General features: G+C 44.9%; 1 protein-coding gene across 1 annotated transcript; it reads left to right on the top strand.

The window, feature by feature from the left end:
- The first annotated feature begins 1,886 nt into the window (after nucleotides 1-1,886).
- Nucleotides 1,887-15,824, top strand: MDC1 (mediator of DNA damage checkpoint 1). Its single transcript, XM_090282036.1, has 14 exons — nucleotides 1,887-2,073; nucleotides 4,055-4,193; nucleotides 4,641-5,021; nucleotides 5,107-5,182; nucleotides 5,477-6,912; nucleotides 8,515-8,580; nucleotides 9,218-9,985; nucleotides 10,091-10,134; nucleotides 10,576-12,306; nucleotides 12,388-12,507; nucleotides 12,635-12,817; nucleotides 13,040-13,165; nucleotides 13,245-13,355; nucleotides 15,098-15,824. The coding sequence occupies exons 2-14, from the start codon at nucleotides 4,058-4,060 to the stop codon at nucleotides 15,263-15,265; spliced, it is 5,346 nt and encodes a 1,781-aa protein (XP_090138162.1). The 5' UTR covers nucleotides 1,887-2,073; nucleotides 4,055-4,057; the 3' UTR covers nucleotides 15,266-15,824.
- Nucleotides 15,825-23,846: the final 8,022 nt, after the last annotated feature.

Genomic DNA, 23,846 nt, shown 5'->3' with positions numbered 1-23,846 from the left:
GTGCGCCGGCCGGGAGGCGGGAGTCCGGCCCGCGCGGCTCTCAGAGACAAAGCCTCCGTGAGATTGGCCCTGATTAGTCGACGCCGGTCAGGTAGCCGACGTCCATTGGTCTCTCTTCGGGTGCGCTAGCGCAGTCCTATCTGGGAGTCGTAGTCCCCCATTGTCCACGCTGTAAAAAAATGAAGGGATGCTGGGTTTGGGGGTTTTGGTTTTTCGGTGTTTCTTGAAAAATGACCTTGCCCAAGATAACTTTCCTCTAAGCCTGAGTTTGTTTGTTTTTTAATGCAAAAAGGGAGTTGTTTTCGGGGCTACAGGAATTGGGAACCCTAGGGTGCCAGGCGTTGGAAGGTGGGATGGCCACGCCCTGAAAGCTCCCCGCTGCGGTAGCTCTTAGGAAAGACTGGATTGCTTAGCTCAGCGAAAACTGAGGTGAAACGAGAGAAACGCGGCACCCAGCTCTGTATATAACAACTGGCCCCTCGGTGTCGGAAGGCATGAACACTAACCTGCCGCTCCCCCAGATACCTCAGGAAGAAGGAGGGGATTGCCTTCCTGCTATTTCCATGAGAGTTTTCTAATGGTAATATTTTAAAGCGAAACAAAATTACAACAAGGGCTTTGCAGGACAGAGATGTAATTGTCTCGGGGGTATGTTCAAAGAATAAATAGAAAGGTTTAGAGAGGCTGATAATCAGGGATTTGTGAAGCCACAGATCTTGGTCCCTGTGGGAGATCTGGGCCTTAGAGCAGCGTTGAATCTGTGGTTTTGTCAAATAGAGAACTATAGGATGAGATGCCTCCTAAAATTTCATTCTTTCCAGCCTACCTTTAGACACTTGGATAGTCAGCAGTTTTTCAGTTCGCTGATTTCACAGACTTAGTGGCTGGCAATTGCAACCTTTCAAGACCCTCAGGATTTAATTTTTAAATGGGGGGAAGTGATATCCATGGGAGAACGTTGGATGGGCTCAAATAAAAGTAGCATGCTTTTTCTGAGATTAACTCATTGATAGATTCTAAGTGACCCGCAAACGAGGAGCTGGGGATACAAAATGATTATAAATTAGCTCCCTGGTCTCCACGACCTTGCAATTTGGTGAAAAGTATGAACAATAGTGTGGTAAGCACTATAACAGGACATAGCATGGTCATTGTTCACTTTAGACTCAATATACATCTCAGTCATCTTACAGATAAAAGAACATTTAAGTTGTGTAAGAAGACTTCTACCCACTTAAAAAGGATTTTTTGTTTTGTTTTGTTTTAGGGCATAATCACAATGCAAGTTATTTTTGTGGCAGTGGAATTTAGAATCAAAGGACTTGTTTTAATATCTCTACCGAACCTAGCATTTAACTTGGCAGAGCTTCAATAACCCCAAAACCCTTCTACCTATTGGATTGTCTTGATTTCTCTGTTGGCATAAAGAGCTTTGCTTTAGGAAAACAATCTCAAAATGTCCATCGGGGCTGTTTTCTCAGGGAGGAAATGACATGGCAAGCAAATCAAAAGGAAATGAACTTCAACTGCAGTGAGGAGTCCTCAAACGCCACGCCTGCAGGCTGTTCTCCAAAATGCAGCCTCCGGCCACGACAGCAACCCGCAAATCGTTTTCAACCCCATGAGTCAGCACCCACCATGTCTGGGAAGACCTAGGAAAGACGCTCTGCTCAGAAGCAGCGGATGACGACTATGGTAAGCCTCTCTAGGCGCCGCCAGCAGCGAGACTCTGTGTTCCCGGATTGGCTATCTGCGCGGGAAGTGGGCGGGGAGTCGTGGATGGATCCTTGGAGCCGTCCAATTGAGTTGCACTATTGTGCACACTCACGAGGACCGCCCCCCTCTCGTATTCGGTCTCAGGCACCGGAAGAGCCGGCCCTTTAAGGTGTGGAAAGCGGGGCGGGGACGGAGCGTTGTCTGTGCCTCCTCACTGGAGGCTTCGTCAATCGGCTTGCCGCGGAGCTGTGAAAGACAGTGGCTGGACCCAATCAGCGAGTCAGCTCCACCCAGGCTGGAGCGCGCGCGCCACCGGTCCCGGCCGTTACTGGTGGCGCGCACGGAGGCTCAAAGTAGGTGAGTTCTGGGTGGCGCGCGCCCGGGATGCCATCTTGTTTCTCTGGAGGGCCAGAGGGGTGTGCATTGAGTGCCACTGGGCGGAGGAGACTTGGAAGCTGCTTTTCGGATTAAAATACCCGTTCGTACTTGACGCCCCGCCCCGGGTTTAGGTATTAGGACACTTGGGAGACCGTTGGGCCCGGAGGGCACCCACCATGTTGGGGATCAAAGGTGGTGGCCTATTATTAGTTGGAACTAAGAGTCTTGGGCACCCGCGGAGCTCACCAGTCACAAGGACAGAGTTAGCACTAACTGCATTCATTGGAGGCGTCCTACTTTCCCTGTCAACGCTTTCTCCCTAGGGTGGCATCTTTCTAAGTGAATCCCACTCTTGCCATTAAGAGTTTTCATCTACTTCCATTGGTTCTTTCATCAGTAGACTTGGTGGTGTAACCTCCAGGAGGGCAGAGTTAATTTTATGTTTGGTTCATGACTGTATCTAATACTTAGAACGGTACCAGGTGCGGAATAACTACTGCTGAGCGAACATGAGGGACATGAGGAAAAGACACAGTTCTGCTGGCCCAATTCTCGAGGGGGTGTGTGAAGGCAGAAATGGTTAAAATGTGGTGAGAAGTGTCAGGATAGGTACAAGTCCATTGACCACGGTGAATGAATACATTAGGAACACCAGAAAGCAGGGAAGGCTCCAGGAAAGGCTTTGCTGAGGATGTAACATTTGAACTCAGTGGGAAAGGATAGGTAGGAGTTGGGCCAGAAAACTAGGAGCCAAGGGCCAAGGAGCTGGCCTAAGGCATACAGTTGTGGGGCAATGGAGACAGTGTGTTCAGAGATTGGGAAGAAGCCCCATGCGACTTTTGGGGGGAAGGGGGCAAGGAATCCATTGCAAGACACCAGGTTCAGATCGTGTTGACTCTTGCTAAGGAGTTTAGATTTTATTCTGTGGGCATGGAAAGCCATCAAAAAATATTAAACAGAGGAGAGACATCTGGGTGATCTTGAGCAAGTTCCTTAACCTATCTTTGTTGCAGTTTCTTTATCAAAGAAATAAAACATAATGATACTTTACAGTGTTCTTCAAATGATTAAATGAGTCGATTTATTCTGATCACATTGAGATGGTCTGGTAAAGTGTAAAAAGCATGGACTTTGAAGCCAGAAGCACGTTTATTCCTACTTTTTACATTTACTGCTATGTTACCCAGAGCAAATAATTTAATATTAGCCTTAGTTTCCTAAATGCCTGCTTCATATGCCTACTATACCTGACACATAACACAATGCCCAGCACATAGGTGATGCTTGGCAAAAGTTACCTCCCATTAAAATGGTGTTTTTCAAACTATGAGTTGCAACCCAATAGTGGATATTGAAATCAATTTAGTGTTTTGGAAACCGGCACGTAAAAATAAAAAATAGAAAAACAAAACAAAACTATCATATATAGTAAGGGTAAGCATTGTTTCTCAAAATGTCTATGTAAATATGTTTTTATATACAGATGTTCTCCAAGCTATAATTTTTTGACTTTACAGTATTGCATAATTGGTATACAAATAAATTACATGAGATATTTAACCCTTTATTATAAAATAGGCTCTGTGTTAGATGATTTTGCTCAACTATAGGCTAATGTCAGTGTTCTGAGCATGTTGAACGTAGGCTAGGCTAAGCTATGATGTTCGGAAGTTTAGGTGTATTAAGTGCATTTTCAACTTACAGATTTATTGGGATATAACTACATTGTAAGTTGAGGAACATCTACTTTTAACCTTGGAACCTTATGATATTTTTTATTCTGTGTCATGGTCAAAAATATTTTTTCAGTGCTTTAGAAGGTTAACAACAGAATGTTTGGCATAAAGAGAAGCATCAAACTCTGTAACTATCCAGGTTTACCCCCAGTTTTGAGTCTCCTCTCTGAGACTGTGAGTGAACCAATGTTAAGAGATGATGGTAATGTGTCTTTCCTTCCCAGATCATGGAGGACACGCAGGCTATTAACTGGGAAATAGAAGAAGAGGAGGAGACAGAGAGAACCAGTGACTCCTTGGAGTGTAGCTTGGAGCCTTTAGGGCGACTGCGTATCTTCAGTAGTGTCAATGGACCAGAAAAAGGTCAGGGGGTATGGATGCTGAAGTACTGCTATAGGCCTCTAATTATTGTGGGGAGGTAGTTGGAGGGTTGTAAGAAGCTTGTATATGTTTCACAAGGATCTGAACAAACTTTACTGGAAATAGAGAAGAGAGGGCTGATAGACTTGGTTGTTCCAGGCAAGGGCTCTGTACTTACTGAGGGTGGTTTTACTGTACACTTAAAAATGGTTAAAATGCTATATTTTGTGTATATTTTATAACAATAGAAAAAAACCTAGTATGGATGGGTGGGTGTTGACTATGAATAATGCATCACATATATTCTTCATTATTTAGATGTCCTAGGGCCTTTTATTTTTCTAATGTATGTGGGGATATTGAGTGAGTAGTCAGGTACTTAACCAGAAATTTTCCCAATAACAGGCCAGGAATGTGGCCTTGGAACCTATCTGCCTCTCTAATTTTTAGATTTTCCACTCTACCTTGGGAAGAATGTGATAGGCCGAAATCCTGATTGCTCTGTGGCCCTGCCCTTTCCATCCATCTCCAAACAACATGCAGTGATTGAAATCTTGGCATGGAACAAGGCACCTCTTCTCTGGGATTGTGGGAGTCTCAATGGTACACAAATCCTGAGGCCTCCTAAGTTCCTGAGCCCTGGGGTGAGTCATCGTCTGAGAGACCAGGAGTTGGTTGTCTTTGCTGACTTGCCCTGTCAGTACCATCGCCTGGATGTCTCCCTGCCCTTTGTCTCCCGGGGCCCCCTAACTGTAGAGGAGACACCCAGGGTACAGGGAGGAGCTCAACCCTGGGGGATCCTATTGGCTGAGGACTCAGAAGAGGAAGTAGGTAAGTGTATGTATTGGGAGAGTGGGCAAGGATACTGGGATGGTGAATGTAAAACTGTCAACTTACTCCTTTCTACTCTTGGCAGATCCTCTTTCTGAAGGGTGCATGGTGAAAGAACCAAGGTCCACATCCTTCCTTTTGGCGACAGTCATTCCAGAAAGGTAATTGCTAAAGGGACAGACAGGTAAGTCTTCAGAAAGAGGAGGAACCCAGGACTGAAGGATAAACCTCTAAGAGAGATAATTATCATGGAAGTGAGAGCTGGGAAACTACATATACACTTTTACTAGCTGAATTTTTATCGAGCACCTCTGATGTGCCAAGTGGAGAACTAATTGCTGGAGATAGAAAAACAAATACTACCTTGTCTCTGCTTTCAAGGAGCTCACAGCTGAGTCAGGTATCCCTTCATAGGAAATAGATTCTATAAACTCTCTCTTCTTTTCCCTTCATAGTGATGAAGAGGGACCACCTTCTACCCCAGATGGCCCTGGGCCATCTCGTGCCTTCAACTTGGACAATGACAGAGATGAGGAAGAAAGTTCACAACCAGCAGCAGGGGAGGAGGCCTGCTCAGCTGCCACAAGAGATGCCACTGCAGAGACAGAGCAGCCTAAAGCTGTCACAACTGAAATCCAGTGTGAAAAGGATCAATATTTTGGGAAGGAGAGGAAGAATGATACAAGAACCAAGAAGGATACAGGCAATGGGGTGGTTCCAGCTGGGGTGATTATTAAGAGGAGCCAATCTGCTAGGGAGAACAGTGAGACAGATGTGGATGATGAGAGCAGGGCTCCAGGAAGGCCAGCTGAGGTTCATCTTGATAGGGCCCAGCCTTCTGCCTTCATAGACAGTGATACTGATGTGGAAGAAGAGGGGATTCCCGCTACCCCAGCTGTAGTTCCTGTGAAGAAGAGGCAAATCTTCAATGGAGTTAGTATGGAGAGTCCTGGGGAACCTGACCTGGCACATCTTCAAGAGAGCCTGGGTGGTAGTGACACAGATCTGGAGACCGAGGCCCCACTCACAGTCCCTCTGGAGCACAGTCAAACCTCCATGGTGATCAGCAGCAATACAGATGACGAGGAAGAAGTGTCAGCAGCACTCACTTTGGCGTGTCTGAAAGAAAGCCAAGCTGCTATGTGGGACAGAGATACAGATATGGAAGAGGACAGAGGCCAACCTCTGGCTTTGCTTGAGCAAAGCCAAACCTCTTCTGGCAGAGACAGTGACACAGATGTGGAGGAGTACACGTCCCTAGAGGGAAAGAGAGAATATGTCCCCAAGGGTCACACATACAAAGCACATTCAGAAAAAAAACAACCTCCTTTCAGGGACAGTGATATAGAAATGGAAGAAGATAAGAGTTCACCTGGAGTCCACCTAGAGAGAAGCCAAGCCTTTGCTGCAGTAGGCATCAGCACACAAATGGAAGAGACTGTCCCCTTGGGGCCAGCTGTTGTATTTCTGAAGAAGCATCAGGTGCCTGTGGCATGGACAAATCAAACAAATGTGGAAGCAGGAGGGGGTTTAGCAAAACTACCTGTGTTGCATCCAGAGGAAGCCCAGTCTCCTCCAGGTGGGGACTTTGAAACAGATGCTGATGTAAGAAAGAGCCAGCTTCCAGCAGAAGGGAATACTGGGACAGAGTGGGCTGTACCTATTCTTCAGCAGGAGAGAACTCTTGAGGTGGGAGCCCGGGGTGGGCCACCCATAGCACAAGTGGAGCAGAACCATCTTGTCTCAAGGGAGAACCTAATGAGTCTCTTGGTAGACACAGTTACTCCAGGAGAACCCACCCTGCCACAGAGAAAGGGAGCCCAGCCCCCCAGAGAAAGTGGGAGAGAACCGCATGTGGACAAGTCCAAGGACTCTGGAGACAACCACGATGGTAAGTGCTGGCCTGCCCTTTTCCCTTGGCCCCTAAGATAAAGAAAGCGTATAGGGTGACTTAGTCCATTCAAGCTACTATAACAATACCACAGAGTGGATGGCTTATAAACAATAAACATTTATGTCTCACAGTTATAAAGGCTGGAAAGTGCAAGATCAAGGCACCAGCAGATTCATTATCTGGTGAGGGCTCACTTCCTTGTTCATAGGTGGCTTCTTCTCACTGTGTCCTTAAATGCCAGAAGGGCACAAGGGTGCTCTTTGGGGTCTCTTTTATAAGGGCATTTATCCCATTCATGACAGTTCCACCCTGAGGACCTAATCACTTCCCAAGTGCCTTACCTCCTAATACCATCACATTGTGGTATTAAAATAAGAATGTGGAGTAGAATCTTCCTGAAAGAAGCCAGAAGCGACTTCTGAAAAGTGGTTTACTATTTACATGACCCAGAAAACCCCACAAAATCATGCAAACCAAGAGGTTCAACTCTCCATGTTCACACTATAAGAGCACTCACGAAACTGCCAGTCCATCAAGGGCATGCATATTTGAAAAGCCCCCAAATATCTGAAGGATTTCACTTGACAGAAACAGTGTGTACAATTCCCTCATTACAATGGCGGAGTTGGTGGCTTTGCCCAGGCCAAATAGTGGGGATGGACACGGGGTCAGTGGCCCAAAGAGTGCTGAATTTTTTAAAAGTATATTTTATTGATTATGCTATTACAGTTGTCTCAATTTTTTTCCCTTTGTCCCCCTCCTTTTGGTACCCCCCCTTCTCTCCAGCAACCAACCCCCTTAGTTCATGTCCATGGGTCATGCGTGTAAGTTCTTTAGTTTATCCATTTCCTTTACTATTCTTATCCCCCTGTCTTATTTTGTATCTATCAATTATGCTTCTTAATCCCTGTGCCTTTTCTCCACATTGCCCCCCCTTCCTTCTCCTGCTGATAACCCTCCATATAGGTCTCCATATCTATTATTCTGTTCCTCATCTAGTTGCTTGCTTAGTTTTTTGGGTTTTTTTTTTTTTAAGGATTTTATTGATTTATTTTTAGAGAGAGGAAGGGAGGGAGAGAGTGAGAGAAACATCGATATGCGAGAGATATATCAATCAGTTGCCTCTCGCACGCCCCCAAGTGGTGACTTGGCCTGCTACCCAGGCATGTGCCCTGACTGGGAACTGAATTGGTGATTCTTTTTTAATTTTATTGTTTTTCTATTACAGTTGTCCCATTTTTCCCCCATTGCTCGCCACCGCACCCAGCCCACCCCTTCTCCCACAGTCATTCCTCACTCCGTTGTCCATGTCCATGGGTTATTTATACTAGTTCCTTTACTAAACCCTTCCCCTACATACCCCCTTTGCTCCCCCCACCACCACCCTGATAACTGTTATTCTGTTTCTTGTTCAATTTTGTTCATTTATTTGTGTTATTCATTAGTCTCCTGTATCAGGTGCTATCATATGGGGTTTTTTTCATTGCCTGACTTATTTCACTAAGCATAATTCCCTCTAGTTCCATCCATGTTGTCGTAAATGGCAGGTGTTATGGGTCAGATGTGATTTTTTATTATCCTGTATTCCTCCTCCACCAGATTTTGAAAACCTGGACCTACAAGCTACCCAGTGCTTTGTGGAGAAAGAGGATCAGACTGTGGATGGTGAGGACATCTGTTGTGGTGATACTGGTACATGAGCAGGAGTTGAGAGATTAGACTGGTGGTCCCTGAAGGGTGTGGAAGCTGGCACAGGCAGGCAGGTCAGGGGACTGAGAATGGGTCCCTGGAGTTCTCTGGAGGAGCTGTGCTCAGGCCATCGTTCTTTGCGTTCCTTGAGCAGCAGCCCAGAGCATGGAGGGTGAACCCCACCAAAAACTTCCTTTTTTCTTTAACCCAGGAGCCTGGCGCTTCCTATGGCAGCTTTCAGGCCCCAGGTGTAAGAAACTCCCCTCCTCTATGGCCCTAACTTTGCGTCATTGTTTTTCTCTTTACATGTTTCTTTCATATTCGTTATTTTGCTGATATTTCTCCATCTTATTAGAAAAAAAATCATGTTAATTTAGACCCATAGAGCAACTTGTCTAGCCTTATTTTTAAGAGGCTGCTGTGAGCACTTATATATGAAGATGTGGCCTTACTTTTTGAGACAAACATTAAATGTTACAACTGTCATCCTTATTCCCAGCTTTTCTTTAATAACTCATATAGATTTATTGTTCATGAATGTATCCTAATCCTTTCTCAACTTGTTAACCTTCTCAACCTCCCTTTCTCTCTCTCCCTCTGACTTTACTTCCAGGTACCCTGGATGAACCATGGGAGGTCTTGGCTACACAGCCATTCTGTCTGAGAGAGTCTGAGGCCTCAGATACCCAGCCCATTGCCCACCTCTTTTCACCTAGGGCAACACCTCAAGACCAACATCAAGAATGCCCACTTTACTCAGAGTCATTGGGGATTCAAGGCAGAGGGATGCAGACTATGGAGAAAGGCATAGGTATACCAAGAAAATCAGCAGAGAGGGCGACCCTGGAGAGAGGGCCATTAAGGGGGGAAACAAAAAAGCTGTCACCAGAAGGATCGAGAGAAAATGTAATGGGAGAGGAAGAATTAACCAGGGTGATGAAGGACAGAGAACAAAAACAGGTGTTAGTTAGAGACACTCAGAGACAAGAATCCAATAAAATGGTGAAAAATGCAAGTATGGAAAGGGATATGGAGAGTTTGAAGGAAGAAATTGAGACACCCAAGGATCTACAAGAGACAGTAAAGCAGACTCTTGCAAGAGAAGTATTTGAGAGAGAAGCAGAGAAACCAGCACTAGAGAGAAAGTGTGAGCCAGGTGGGTTAGAGGTCAGCATACCCAAAGTAGTACCGGAGGGAGGTGCACAGAGACTAGGGACAAAGAGAGGGAGCTGGGACCAGAAAGGGCAGGCCTCCAGCCCAACACTGGAGCCTGAAGGAAAGGTAGGGGACCTTTTGGGACTCTCTCCAGCCCTGAGAGCTTCTGGGAGCCAGTCAGGTGGAAGAAGGGGAGCCCCAGTGAGCTCCAGGAGGTGGCAGAGAGGTAAGTGAAGGCATAGGGGGACCAAAGGTGTTACACAGCCCTTGTAATAACCTCTAATTAACTCTGCTTTGAGCTCAACCACACTTGTCTATACTTTCTGTCTAGGCCACTTGAATTGCAAGATGCCACCTGCTGAGAAGGTTTCTAGGGTGAGAGCTGCTTTTTCTACCTCCCTTCCACTTTGCTTTCATCTGCTCTTCCCCAGCTTCTCCATTGTTGTCATTTTCACCACTCCTTAGTTAGCTTCTCTCTTTACTTTGGCTCCTGTTATTTTCCATATATGTTTCCCAATTCTGTCTCCCTCAACTTGACTCAGAAAGAACATCCTTTTCTTCATGTCCCTTACCTCTTTTCCCCACCATCCATCATCCGTATACTGACAATACTGTAGTGGCCTTATGGAAGTGGTCCATGGTAAAGAAGACCACTTCCTCCCTGGGAAGTTCCCAGACTAATGGAAGATGGTCTGAGACAGAAAGATAAATGCCACTGAGCATACCCTCACTGTAACAAGTATCAAGGACAGTGTCCAGTCCCTACCTCTCTTCCCTCTGCCTCTTGTTCTCTCACTTGCTTCTGTTTCTCCCCAGGGTGATCCAGAATCCCTAGGTGCTTGTCTGTCTCTGACAGTACCTGAAGCTTCAGCCCCAGTCCAAAACCCCGTCATCTGTCAGAGCCAAAAACATCCTGCTCCTCAGCCCCTCTTTGCTCTCTCTACACCTTGTTTAGAGCCACCCATCCCCAGAACCAGGCAAAATGAGAGTCAGAAAGTTCTGGAGAATACCTTGTCTTCAGAGTTGGACCTTCTTTGTGCAAAACCCAAAGTCAGGCCCCGGGGGTGCTCCAGGATAACACCTCCAGTTTCTTCTATAGCCTTGGAGTCCCACCCTTCTACCTTCAAAGACCAGCCTCTCATCCCTGAGCCCACATCTCAGGCCACTCGGGGCAGGACACGTAGGTCCTCTGTCAAGACCCCTGAACCAATTGTCCCCACAGCCCCTGAGCTCCAGCCTTCCACCTCCAAAGAGCAGCCTGTCCCCCCCGAGCCCACGTCTCAGGCCACTCGGGGCAGGACACGTAGGTCCTCTGTCAGGACCCCTGAACCAATTGTCCCCACAGCCCCTGAGCTCCAGCCTTCCACCTCCAAAGAGCAGCCTGTCCCCCCCGAGCCCACGTCTCGGGCCACTCGGGGCAGGACACGTAGGTCCTCTGTCAGGACCCCTGAACCAATTGTCCCCACAGCCCCTGAGCTCCAGCCTTCCACCTCCAAAGAGCAGCCTGTCCCCCCCGAGCCCACGTCTCGGGCCACTCGGGGCAGGACACGTAGGTCCTCTGTCAGGACCCCTGAACCAATTGTCCCCACAGCCCCTGAGCTCCAGCCTTTCACCTCCAAAGAGCAGCCTGTCCCCCCCGAGCCCACGTCTCGGGCCACTTGGGGCAGGACACGTAGGTCCTCTGTCAGGACCCCTGAACCAAATGTCCCCACAGCCCCTGAGCTCCAGCCTTCCACCTCCAAAGAGCAGCCTGTCACCGCCGAGCCTACGTCTCGGGCCACTCGGGGCAGGACACGTAGGTCCTCTGTCAGAACCCCTGAACCAAATGTCCCCACAGCTCCTGAGCTCCAGCCTTCCACCTCCAAAGAGCAGCCTGTCCCCCCCGAGCCCACATCTCGGGCCACTCGGGGCAGGACACGTAGGTCCTCTGTCAAGACCCACCAAACAACTGAACCCACAGCCCTTGACCTTGAACCTCCCATGCCTACAGACCAGCCTGTCACCCCCAAGGCCATAGCTCAGGGTAGTTGTAGGAGGACACTGAGGTCTACAAGAAGTGCTGTGCCAGTTCCTACCACTCCTGAATTTCAGTCTTCTGTCCCTATAGACCAGCCTATTTCCCCTGAGCCCATCCCTCAAGCCAAATGTGGCAGGAGACCAAGGGCCACTAGGAAGCATGGATCTCTCACAACTCCCATGGTTTCTGAACCCTGTTCTGCACCCATTGAACCTAACTCTCCATTCTCAAGGAATCAAAGGCGAGGAGCAGTGAGAGCAGCCAAGTCCCTTAGGGCCATTCCTGAGCCTGCCTTTGCCCAGCTACCTGAGGCACCCACTCATGTTTCCCAGATTCAAAAGGTAGAGTCAGCAGGTAGATATGAGTTTGCTCCAGAGACCCAGTTTAAGGCCTTTCAAAACCGCAAGAGGCCTTCTAGTACTGTGGATTCAGCCCCACTTCAAAAACGGCTCCAGAGAGGAGAAGTCCCCCAGAAGACAGTGTTCTTCAAGGAAGGGGAAGACCCCACAGAGAAGCCAGAGAAAGAAGAGGTGAGGAGAGGACTGGGGCCATGGAGCTGGGAAAAGGCTTGGTGGCTCAGAAAGCCTCACAAAGATCCTTCTCAATCCCAGGATGAAGTGATTCCAGGACCAGGCAGAAGAAAGAAAGACCAGGCTGAGGAAGAGCCTAAGGGAGTGCCAGGCCGCAACCTCCGTCGGACCAAACCTAAACATGAGTCCACAGCCCCCAAAGTAGGAGAGAAGAGGCCTGGGGCTTCATGGGAGCAGATGTGGGGGGATGGGAGGAGACCTGGGGGATTTGGGAATAGGCACTGATGTGTGGGTTGCTGTGACCAATTTAAGCCAATCCCCTCCACAGGTGCTGTTCACAGGAGTAGTAGATGCCCGTGGAGAGCAGGCAGTGCTAGCCCTGGGGGGAAGTCTGGCCAGCTCCGTAGCAGAGGCTTCCCACCTGGTGACTGATCGAATCTGCCGGACAGTCAAGTTCCTGTGTGCCCTGGGGCGCGGAATCCCTATCCTCTCCCTGGACTGGCTGCACCAGGTGAGAGGCTAAGAGATGACAGACCAATAGAGCAAATGACCGTATAAGACTTCTCACATAGCAGTCTAGTAAGTGGTATGAGGAAGGGAATACAAGAACACAAGGGTGAGTGAAGTAGAAGACTTCATTCAGAAACACTTTGTGAGCTCCCTGTAAATGCTAGGCAGCAGGACTGAGTGACAGGTTGGCCTTGGCTTTGATACTGACTGCTACTGTCCTTAGTCCCACAAGGCTGGTTGCTTCTTGCCAACGGATGAATATGTGGTGACTGATTCTGAGCAGGAAAAGAACTTTGGCTTCAGCCTCCGTGACTCCCTGAGCCGGGCTCGTGAGCGAAGGCTGCTAGAGGTGAGAGACTGTCTTCTCCCCAGCAGTGCACGGCTTTTTGGTGTGCTTTCCACTGGCTCCACCATTTTTTTCCTCTTAGGGCTATGAAATTCATGTGACCCCTGGAGTCCAGCCACCTCCACCTCAGATGGCAGAGATCATCAGCTGCTGTGGAGGCACTGTCCTACCCAGCATGCCCCGGTCCTACAAGGTATGAGTGGGTGGGGAGTATTCTAGATCTAGGGAGAGGGTTTGGGAAGGATGGTACAGAAAGCAATAGGAATGAGGGAGGGGCTCTGCTGATACCAATTAGACTTACTTTATTTTGTACTTCAAAGAATTTTAAATGTGCACAAAAGGGGAGAGAATAATGTGAGCCTCCATATACCAATCACTCAGGTTTATTTAGATGTTGGTACATTTGCTCTATCCCTTTTTTTTTTTTTTTTCATTTTCTTTACTGAAGTATTTTAAAGAAAACTGCAAACATATTTCTGCTTACATACTTAAAGTACATGTCTCTGAAAAACATATATTTTTTTAGTATGATAAGTTTATTTTATTTTATTTTTTAAAGAGAAGGGAAAAGAGGGAAAAGAAACATCGATCAGTTGCCTCTCACACACTCCCAGCCAGGGACCTGGCCTACAACCCAGGCTTGTTTCCTGACTAGGAATCGAGCTGGCCACCTTTTCGGTTTGCAGGCGTGAATTCATCTAACTAAGCCACACCAGCCAGGGCAAATATGTACATTTCCTTATCATCACAATGCCATTATTGATCCATAACAAAATTAATAGTTTCTCAGTCATTTTCTCATACTCCATTAATCAGGTTTCTCCAGTTGTCTGAAAATGTCTTTTTATAATTCAGTTCAGGGTTCAAACCAGTTCTATGTATTGCCACAATCTTTGTAGCTCTTAATTCTCTTTTACAGTGATTTTCAACCTTTTTCATCTCATGGCACACATAAACTACTAAAATATTGTGGCACACCAAAAAATATATTATTTGCTGATCTGACAAAAAATAAGTATACTTTTAATTGATTTACAATAATACTAATAGTAATTACCTACCTGTTTTGCTCCAAAGGGAGTTTTTAAAAAAATCAAGTGTCTGTACTTACATATTAGGATTTCTGGTACCAAGAATTAACCAGTCAGACCCTGGCTTGTGTGGCTCAGTGGGTTGAGCACCAGCCTGTGAAACAAAAGGTCACCAGTTCAATTCCTGGTCCCCAGTTGCGGGTGTGTGAGAGGCAACCAATTGATGTTTCTCTCTCACACCAACGTTTTTCTCCCCTTTTTTGGCCCTCCCTTCCCCTTCCCCTCTCTCTAAAAATAAATAAATAAAATATTTTAACAAATAAAGAATTAACCAGTAAGATGTGACCAATAACATGCATTTCTATTATATGACATATATTTATGGTCCAACAGGGTATTCATACCAAACAGGTATTGTTGTTGGCTGTTGTCATTTTTTGTATTTGACAGTCTAAGGGACAAGAGATCAGTGCCCCTGACTAAATAGTCAAATATTGCATGTTTTAAAATTCTTGCGGCACACCCGAGTGAAAATCACTGCTCCAGAGCATTCCCCCAACCCACACAGCCTTTTTTATGCCATTGACTCCCTATAGAAACTAGATCTATTGTCCTTTAGAATGTTCCTCAGTCTGGACTTTACTGTTTGCTCCCTGGTTGTATCATTTATCTTATTCTTCTATCATCTCTACTTCCTGTAAATTATAGTTAATTTTAAAAGGTTGAATAAATTCTGGTTCAACTTTTCTGGCAAGAGTACTTCATAGACAATGCAGTATGCTTCATGTGGCATCATATCAGGAGGTATTGTTTTAGTGATACTTAGACTGATGAGTGGATCCTAAACCTATTTCTAGGGTTCTTTTCCACCTCACTTTCTGTCTTTGCTATCTGTCTTCCCCAGCCTCAGAGAGTTGTGATCACATGCCTCCAGGACATCCTTCGATGCAACACGCCACTTCGGGTTGGGCTGCCCATCCTCTCACCTGAGTTCCTGCTGACAGGAGTGCTGAAGCAGGAAGCCAAGCCAGAGGCTTTTGTTCTCTCCACTTTGGAAACGTCATACACCTGATAACCCATCCCAGTACCCATTTCCCTCCCAGACCAAAAAAATAGTTCGAAAATATTTGGGAGAAAGAACTTAGGTTTTTAAAAGGATTGGGGTATAGTGATCTGATTTGTCTTGAAACATGGGTGGGGCTGAAAAGGCTTATGGGAAAACAAAGCTAGGGAGATTGGGAGTAGATTTTCTTAAGTGACCATTTAGTTGGCTAATCTCATGCTCAGATATCTTAAGTTGCTCTCATCTTTAGACTGATGTACTTATAGTTCCTTGTCCGGCCTCCCATTTGGAAGCCTTTTCATATTGGGATTCTTGTTTATCCTCCAGAACATAGTGGAAACAGTTTTAATGTCAGGAACTTGAAGGAATGCTTGGAGTAAATTTGAGCGTATAGTTATAAAATGCTGCTAAAATATTTTCCTCTCTCCTGGCCCCATCTTGTTAGAAGCATCCTTTATCTTTGACTTTGAGCAGGTCTCTGCACTTTTCTGGCCTACTTTTACAGTATTTATAAAATTAGAGCTTTGGCTTAACCTCTATGATAAATAAATATTCATTCTGTGCCTTATGGTGTAGTGCATTTTTTAAATATAACATCTTACGTCTAAGTTTTTTTAAATTTAAGTTTCAAAGGTTGGTTTGATTACAAGGATATAGAGAGATTGGAAATTGGAACCCTTATACATTTTTGGTAGGAAGGTAGAATGCTTCAGCCATTGTGATAAACAGTTTTATAGTTTCTCAAAAAGTTAAACATAACTGCCAAATGACCCATCAATTCTACTTGTAGGTATACACCTGAAAGAATTAAAACATGTTCACAAACAGTAGTAGACAAATGTTCATATGAACAGTTTTCACAGAAGCCAAAAGAGGGAAACAAGTGTTTCGAATTGTGACATACCCATACAATTGATTATTATTCAGCCATAAAAGGGCATGAAATACTACTGATTTATGCCACCAATGCTTTGAGGTTGAACCTTTAAAAACATTATGCTAAGTGAAAGAAGCCAGATACAAAAGGTCACATTTTCTGATTCCACTTATAACCCAGAATAGGTAAATCCATAGAGATAAAGAGTAGATTGATGTTTGCAGTGGCTCGAGCAGGGGGAAATGGGTACAGGATTTTATTTTGGGGAGATGAAAATGTTTTGGCCTTTCCAATGCTTTTATACGCCTTTCAGTTACTCTATTAAATATCTTTCTGCTTGAAATTCAAAAAAAAAAAATGTTTTGGAGATGGTGGTTGCACACATTATGAATGTACTAAATGCCACTGGATTGTTCCCTTTGAAATGCTTAATTTTATGTTATGTGAATTTCAGTTCAATAAGAGAAACTTTGTTGATTATTTTGTGCATTTTTCTGCAGGTAAGTTATACCTAAGTTTGGAAAACTTCAGTATAGTAGAAATAGCATGAACTTTGCCAAACACTTTGCTGCCTTTTAAATATACATAACCACTCCCTGGCTGGTGTGGTTCAGTGGATTGAGTACTGTCCTGCAAAGTGAGCGTCACTGGGTGAATTCCTTGTCAGGGCACATACCTGGGTTACTGGCCGGGTCCCTCATTGGAGGTATGAGAGGGGCGTCCAATTGATGTTTCTCTCTCACATTGATGTTTCCCTCCTTTCTCCTGTCTCTAAAAATAAAATCTTTTTAAAAATAAATAAATATACCTAATCTCTTAATATAGTATATTAAGCATATAGTATATATGGGCCTGTTTCTTCCATAAGTTAGGGGACTCTATTATGTTGATAGCTACTATGACTAGGTTTTTTATTTTTTTAATCAGAAATAGGATTTTTTTAAATGTTTTATTTCTTGATTTTCTTAAAGTATATTTTATTGATTATGCTGTTACAGTTGTCCCAATTTCTTTTCCCTTTGCTCCCCTCCACCCAGTACCCCTCCTTCCCTCCAGCAATCCCATCCCCCTTAATGTCCATGGGTGGTGCATAAGTTCTTTGGCTTCACCCTTTCCTATATTATTTTTAACTTCCCCCTGTCTATTTAATACCTACCAATTATGCTGTTTAATCCCTGCACCATTTCTCCATTTCTCCCCCTTCCCCCACGCAGCTGATAACCCTCCAAATGATCCCCATATCTATGATTTTGTACCTATTCTGGTTGTTTGCTTTTTTGCTTGTTTGTTTATAGTCTGTTGATAGTTGTGAGTTTATGGTCATTTTAATGTTCATAGTTTTGATCTTCTTTTTCTTAAATAAGTCCCTTTAACATTTCATATAATAAGGGCTTGGTAATGATGAACTCCTTTAGCTTTTCCTTGTCTGGGAAGCACTGTACCTGCCCTTCCATTCTAAATGATAGCCTTTGCTGGATAGAGTAGTCTTGGTTGTAGGTCCTTGCTTTTCATCACATTGAATACTTCTTGTCAGTCCCTTCTTGCTTGCAAAGTTTCTTTTGAGAAATCAGCTGACAGTCTTATAGGAATTCCTTTGTAGGTAGGTCTCTTCTTTTTCTTGCTTCTTTTAAGATTCTCTATCTTTAACCTTTGGCATTTTAATTATGATGTGTCTTGATATGGTCCTCTTTGGGTCTATCTTGTCTGGGACTCTGTGCTTCCTGGACTTGTATGTCTATTTCCTTTGCCAAATTTGGGAAGTTTTCCTTCATTATTTTTTCATGGAAGTTTTCATTTCTTGCTCTTCTTCTTCTGGCACCCCTAAGATTCAGATGGTGGTATGTTTAAAGTTATCTGAGAGGTTCCCAAGCCTCTCCTTATTTTTTTGAATTCTTGTTTCTTCATTCTGCATTGGTTGACTATTTCTTCCCTGTGTTCCAAATCATTGACTTGAACTCTGGTTTCCTTACCTTTACCATTGGTTTCGTATGACTTTAGCTTCATTAAATTTAGCATAGCCTTCACTTCTTCCCTTATGCATTTGCCGTACTCACACGTTTGTTAAGTCTGTGAGCACCATTATGACCAGTGTTTTGAACTCTACATCTGTTAAGTTGGCTATCTCCTTGTCGCTTAGTTCTCCCACTGGAGCCTTGATCTGCTCCCTTTTGGGCCATACTTCTCAGTCTCCTCAACTTGACATCCTCCTGTGTTTGCCTGTGTCTTAGGTAGAGCTGTTGTACCTGCTGTGTTTAAAGGGGCGGAGCCTTAGGTCAGTGTGGGGTGATCTGTTTCACCACACTGGTGCTGTATGTCGGAGAGGGGACTGAGAGGGAACAATGTCACTTGCCCAGCACCTGCCCCCTTTTCAGGCACTTCTCCCACTTCCTGTATGGGACTGGTGCCTCTCTAGCTGTTGCCCTGGTTGTGGTTCCCCAAGTGGGTGGGTTTGAGGGTGTTCTAGGACCATGGGGACCCTCTAAACAAGCTGACTCTGCCGAGAGACCGACAGTTCCTTTTTCAGCCCCAACCCCCACTGTTGTCATGGTCATAAGCAATGAGGTTTTATTTTCCCTGGTGCTGGAATCGTGAGCTGCGCAGTCTGGTCTGGGACCGAGAACACTCCCCAAGTGTCCCTCCCTACTTTTTTAAATGTGTAACTGTGCTTTCCACCAGCTGGCCACAACTGCCGGCCGCTGCCACTGCTGCGACACTGCGTCCTCTCTGCCCTGGCTCCACCCCTCTTACCTGTCTGGATGAGTATTTCTCCTTTATATCTTTGTTGGACTTCCATGCAGCTCGATTTCCTGGAACTTCTGGTTGTCTCCAGTTTTCAGGTAGTTGTATTCTTTCTTAATTGTGGAGAGCGATGCAACGTGTCTACATACACCTCCATCTTGACTGGAAGTCTTGATTTTTTTTTTTTTTTAAAGAGAGAAAGAGACATTGATTTGCTGTTCCACTTATTGATGTATTATTCATTGGTTGTTTCTGATATGTTCCCCACCAGAGATTGAACCCGCAACCATGGCATACTGGGATGACACTCTACACAAATTGAATTTTTTATTTGTCACCATTAAAAGTCTGAATTAAGCAGATTCTTGGAGTGGGGGCTCATATCCATCAGCTCATTCAACTTCAGCACCTGTTTCATCCCCAGTAGCTTTTTCAGAACTGCTACCTTCACTGTGAAGCTCCATGAGTTTTCCCAATTCAAACTTGAACTTCTTCAGCATTTTGGCTTTTCTAACAGACATTGTGGAGCTAATAAATAGACTGGCAAGGCTTTTCCAAAGCTATCTGGAATCAATTTATTGACCACTTCTTTCAAGTCATTTGTCTGCACCTCTCGGGATCATGATTTCCATAATCTTCTGCATTTGGTGGACCTGTTGATGAGCATAAAAAGTTTTCCCAAATCTGATTTTTTTTGTAAAACTAACACAGACTAGATAAAATAATCATCAGTAATCTTGATATCAATATGAGCTTCAGTCATAGTCTGCCATATGTTTATTGGTTTTAGAGAGAGAGGAAGGGAGAGAGAGAGAGAAACATTGATGTGAGAAACATCAATCAATTGCCTCCTGTATGCCCCCCCAACTGGGGATCAATCTCATAGCCTAGGTATGTGCCCTGACAGGGTTTGAACCCCTAGCCTTTTGGCATATGGAATGACGCTCAACCAACAACGCCACACTGGCAAGGGATATATATTTTTTAAGATTTTATTTCTTTTTTAGAGAGAGAGGGAAGGGAGAGAGAAAGAGAAAGAGAGAAACACTGGTTGGTAGCCTCTTGCATTCCCCCAACCAGGGACCTGGCCCACAACCCAGGCATGTGCCCCGATGGAGTATTGAACCAGCAACCTTTCAGTTTGCAGGCCAGTGCTCAATCCACTGAGCCACACCAGCCGAAGCAGCAAGGGCTATTTTTTGACTGTGGAGCACATTGTGTGACAGGTAAGATCCATGCCATGGAAATTAGGCAGCTTTTGCCCTTAGCACCCTCAAAAATAAGCTTGAATTTTCTAAATGCATTTCATCTTTATGCAGATCAGCGAGGCTCACTTCGAAAACACGACTCTTGAGACCATCAGATGTGACTTTGGTTCCTTGAAATCTCGAACTAGTGTTTCCCCACATTTTTTGAAACATTTAATTGTTAGAGAGAGGGGAAGGGAGGGAGAAAGAGAGGGAGAGAAACATCTATGTGTGTTTGCCCCTCGCGTGCCCCCAAATGACCTGGCCTGCAACCCAGGCATGTGGCCTGAACTGGGAATTGAACCAGAAACGCTTTGGTTTACAGGCTGGTACTGAATTCACTGAGCCACACCAGCCAGGGCTCCCCACATTTCTTATGTTGAACATAGTTGGTGCTTTCGCATCACACGAGTCTTCCTCAGTAAATTGATCAATGATTTTCTTCTTGGCTCCCTTTTCACCACCATTCATAAGGTGCTTGTTCTTGCCCACTGCCAGAGTGCTGCTCAGAGAGCCAAAAGACTGGGAGAAGATTCTTAACTACATGGTCTTTAAATCTGATGGAGAGACACTTCTGGTCAAGATGGCGGCATAGGTAAACAAGGCTTGCCTCTTTGAACAACCACATCAAAATTACACCTAAACTGCCCTGGCTAGTATGGCTCAATGAATTTATTGCTGGCCTGCAAACCTAAATGTCACTGGTTCGATTCTCAGTCAGGGCACATGCCTGGGTTGTGGGCCAGGTCCACAGGTGAGGGTGTGCGAAAGGCAGCCAATTGATATATCTCTCACACATCAATGTTTCTCTCCCTCTCTTTTTCCCTCCCTTATCATCTCTAAAAATAAATAAAATTTTTAAAAGCAAAAAAATTACACATAAACTATGGAAGAACCGTCACTCAGAGCCATCATAAATTGAGTTGAATGGTCATCTGACAACTATAGAATTAAAGAAACCACATCCATCCAGACTTGTAGGGGGGCGGAAACATGGATCGGGTTGGTCCCACATCCATGTGTGGTGGATAAAAACTTGGGAGGGATATCTAGGGAGTAAGGAGTCCCAGCACTACACCAGGCCCCCAGGCCCAGGGTTCCAGTGCCAGAAAGATAAGTCCTTACAACTTCTGGTGCAAAAACCAGCGGGAATTGAGTCAATGGAAGAAACTTCTGAAGTCCAAGTAGTTCCTCTTAAAGAACCCACACACAGACTTACTCAGTCTCACTCCCTCTGAGCTCCAGCACCACGGTAGTAGCTTGAAAGGCACCAGTGGCATACAGGGAGGAACCGAGGTATCTGGCATCAAGGTGAGTGCTGGGGAACAGCTTTCTCCAAGACAGAAAGAGAGGCAGAGGCCATTGTCCCTTTTCTGAAGCCCCCCCCCCCCCCCACAGAGCTGGCAGGCAGGTACCATATCTGAGTCTCCATCAACCTGGCTAACAGTGTTCTTCCCTCCCTGGAGATCCCCTGCAGCTCCATGCCACCCAACTTACTGGCCCACTCAAGCTGTTAACAGTGGCTTTTCCATATGAATGCCTGATCTTGGCTCATGCTTCACAACTTCCTACAGCCTCTCAAACAAGCAACAGTTGACCTCAGTGACCCCCAGCCCCCATACCTCTTGCTAAGTGGCCCCAGGCCCAGTACTAGCAGCAGCTAGCCTAGATTCACAGCTTGGCTTCACCTGGGAATCTCCAAGCGCAGCACAAGTAGCAACCATCTCAGATTGCTTTATAGCTCAGTCAGGGTGGCCCTAGGCAAAACAAGTGGGGGCTGACCCCAGGGCCTGCACACGCAGTGGACAGTTACAGACCATATCAGAGCACCACCACCCTGCCCCTGCACAGCTGATGCTCCATGGAGGGTGGAGATTTGTGGCCAGGGTCACAGCCAATCTTTGCAGCTGACTAGCCTGGGTAAACCCTTCCCATTGACTTGCAAAGAGCAATCAAGTCTTAACTACAAGAGGACTCAGCCCACACGAAGGACACACCTTGAGTACCAAGCTTGCGTGAAAGGGGAGGCTATGCCACTGGACCCTACAGAACACCTAATACATTAGGTCATACTACCAAGACAGGGGAGCCATAGCAGCTCTAATATATAAAAACAAACACAAGGAGGCTGCCAATATGAGGAGACAAAGAAACATGGCACAAATGAAAGAAAAGACCAAAACTCCAGAAAAAGAACTAAACAAAATGGAGATAAACAACCTATAAGATGCAGAGTTCAAAACACTAGTTAAAAGGATGCTCAAGGAACTTAGTAAGAACCTCAACAGCATAAAAACGATCCAGTCAGAAAGGAAACACTAATTAAAATAAAGAACAATTTACAGGGAAATAAGAGTAGAGTGGGTAAAGTTGAGAGCCAAATCAATGATTTGGAACATAAGGAAGCAAAAAACAACCAATCCGAACAACAAGGAGATAAAGGAATTTTTTTTAAAATGCGGATTGTAAGCCACCTCTAAGACAACTTCAAGTGTCCCAACATTCGCATCATAAGGGTGCCAGAAGGAGAAGAGAAAGAGCAAGAAATTTGAAATCTATTTGGAAGAAATAATGAACAAAAATTTCCCTAATTTGGTGAAGGAAACAGACATGCAAGTCCAGGAATCACAGAGAGCCCCAAAGAAGCTGGACCCAAAGAGGCCCACTCCAGGACACATCATAATTAAAATGTTAAAGATTAAAGATAAAGAGAGACTCTTAAAAGCAGCAAGAGAAAAGCAGGTTGTTACCTACAGGGGAGTTCCCATAAGACTGTCAGCTGATTTCTCAAACGAAACTTTGAAGGTTAGAAGGGAGTGGCAAGAAATATTCAGTCATGAAAAGCAGGGACCTACAGCCAAGATTGCTCCACCCAGCAAAGATACCATTTAGAATCAAAGTGCAGATAAAGAGCTTCCCAGGCAAGAAAAAGACTAAAGGAGTTCATCATCACCAAACGATCATTATGCTAATATTATTTGAAATGTTAGAGGGACTTATTGAAGAAAAAGATCAAAACTATGAACAATAAAATGGCAAGGAAAAATATATCAATAATTGAATCTAAAAACAAACTAAGTAAACAAGAACAGAGACAGAATAGTGAATACGGAGAGCATTTTAATGGTTGCCAGATGGGAGGCAGATGTGGGAGAATGGGTGAAAATGTGAGGGGATTAAGAAGTACAAATATGTAGTTACAGAATAGCCATGGGGAAGTACAGTATAAGAAATGGAGTAGCCAAAAAACTTACATGCATGACCCATGGACAGGAACAATTGTGTGGGGATTGCCTGAGGGAGTGGTGGTTGCTGGGTGGAAAAGGACAAATGGGGAAAAACTGGGACAACTGTAAGCATAATCAAAATATAATTAAAAAAATTAATCTGGTGGAGAAAACCTTACTTTATATTGATTTTTAGATATGGACATTAGTCTGTATTACCAAGAGGTCTGTAAGGGAAAATATGCTAACACAAAAGAGCTTAGTGGTTTTTAACAAGTCAGGTCCAACTAATGAGGTTGCAGAGTAGTCATAGTTTAATTAGAAGCTTGGATAAAATTTTCCTGCTGCAACATTTACAACTATAATCAACAAAGCCTCTACCACAAATGTTTTTACTTTTTTATTGTTATGGTTACAAATCAACAGCCTTTGGCATTATTAGAACAAATCTTGCCCTGGATGGGTAGAGAACTTGGCTAGAGCATCATCCTGATACCCTA

This window comes from Furipterus horrens, unplaced genomic scaffold (assembly GCF_987537825.1).
Source record: "Furipterus horrens unplaced genomic scaffold, mFurHor1.1.pri manual_scaffold_6, whole genome shotgun sequence".
Taxonomy (NCBI): Eukaryota; Metazoa; Chordata; class Mammalia; order Chiroptera; family Furipteridae; genus Furipterus; species Furipterus horrens.
Note: the sequence above shows the minus strand (reverse complement) of the source record. Positions and strands in the feature narration are given on the sequence as shown.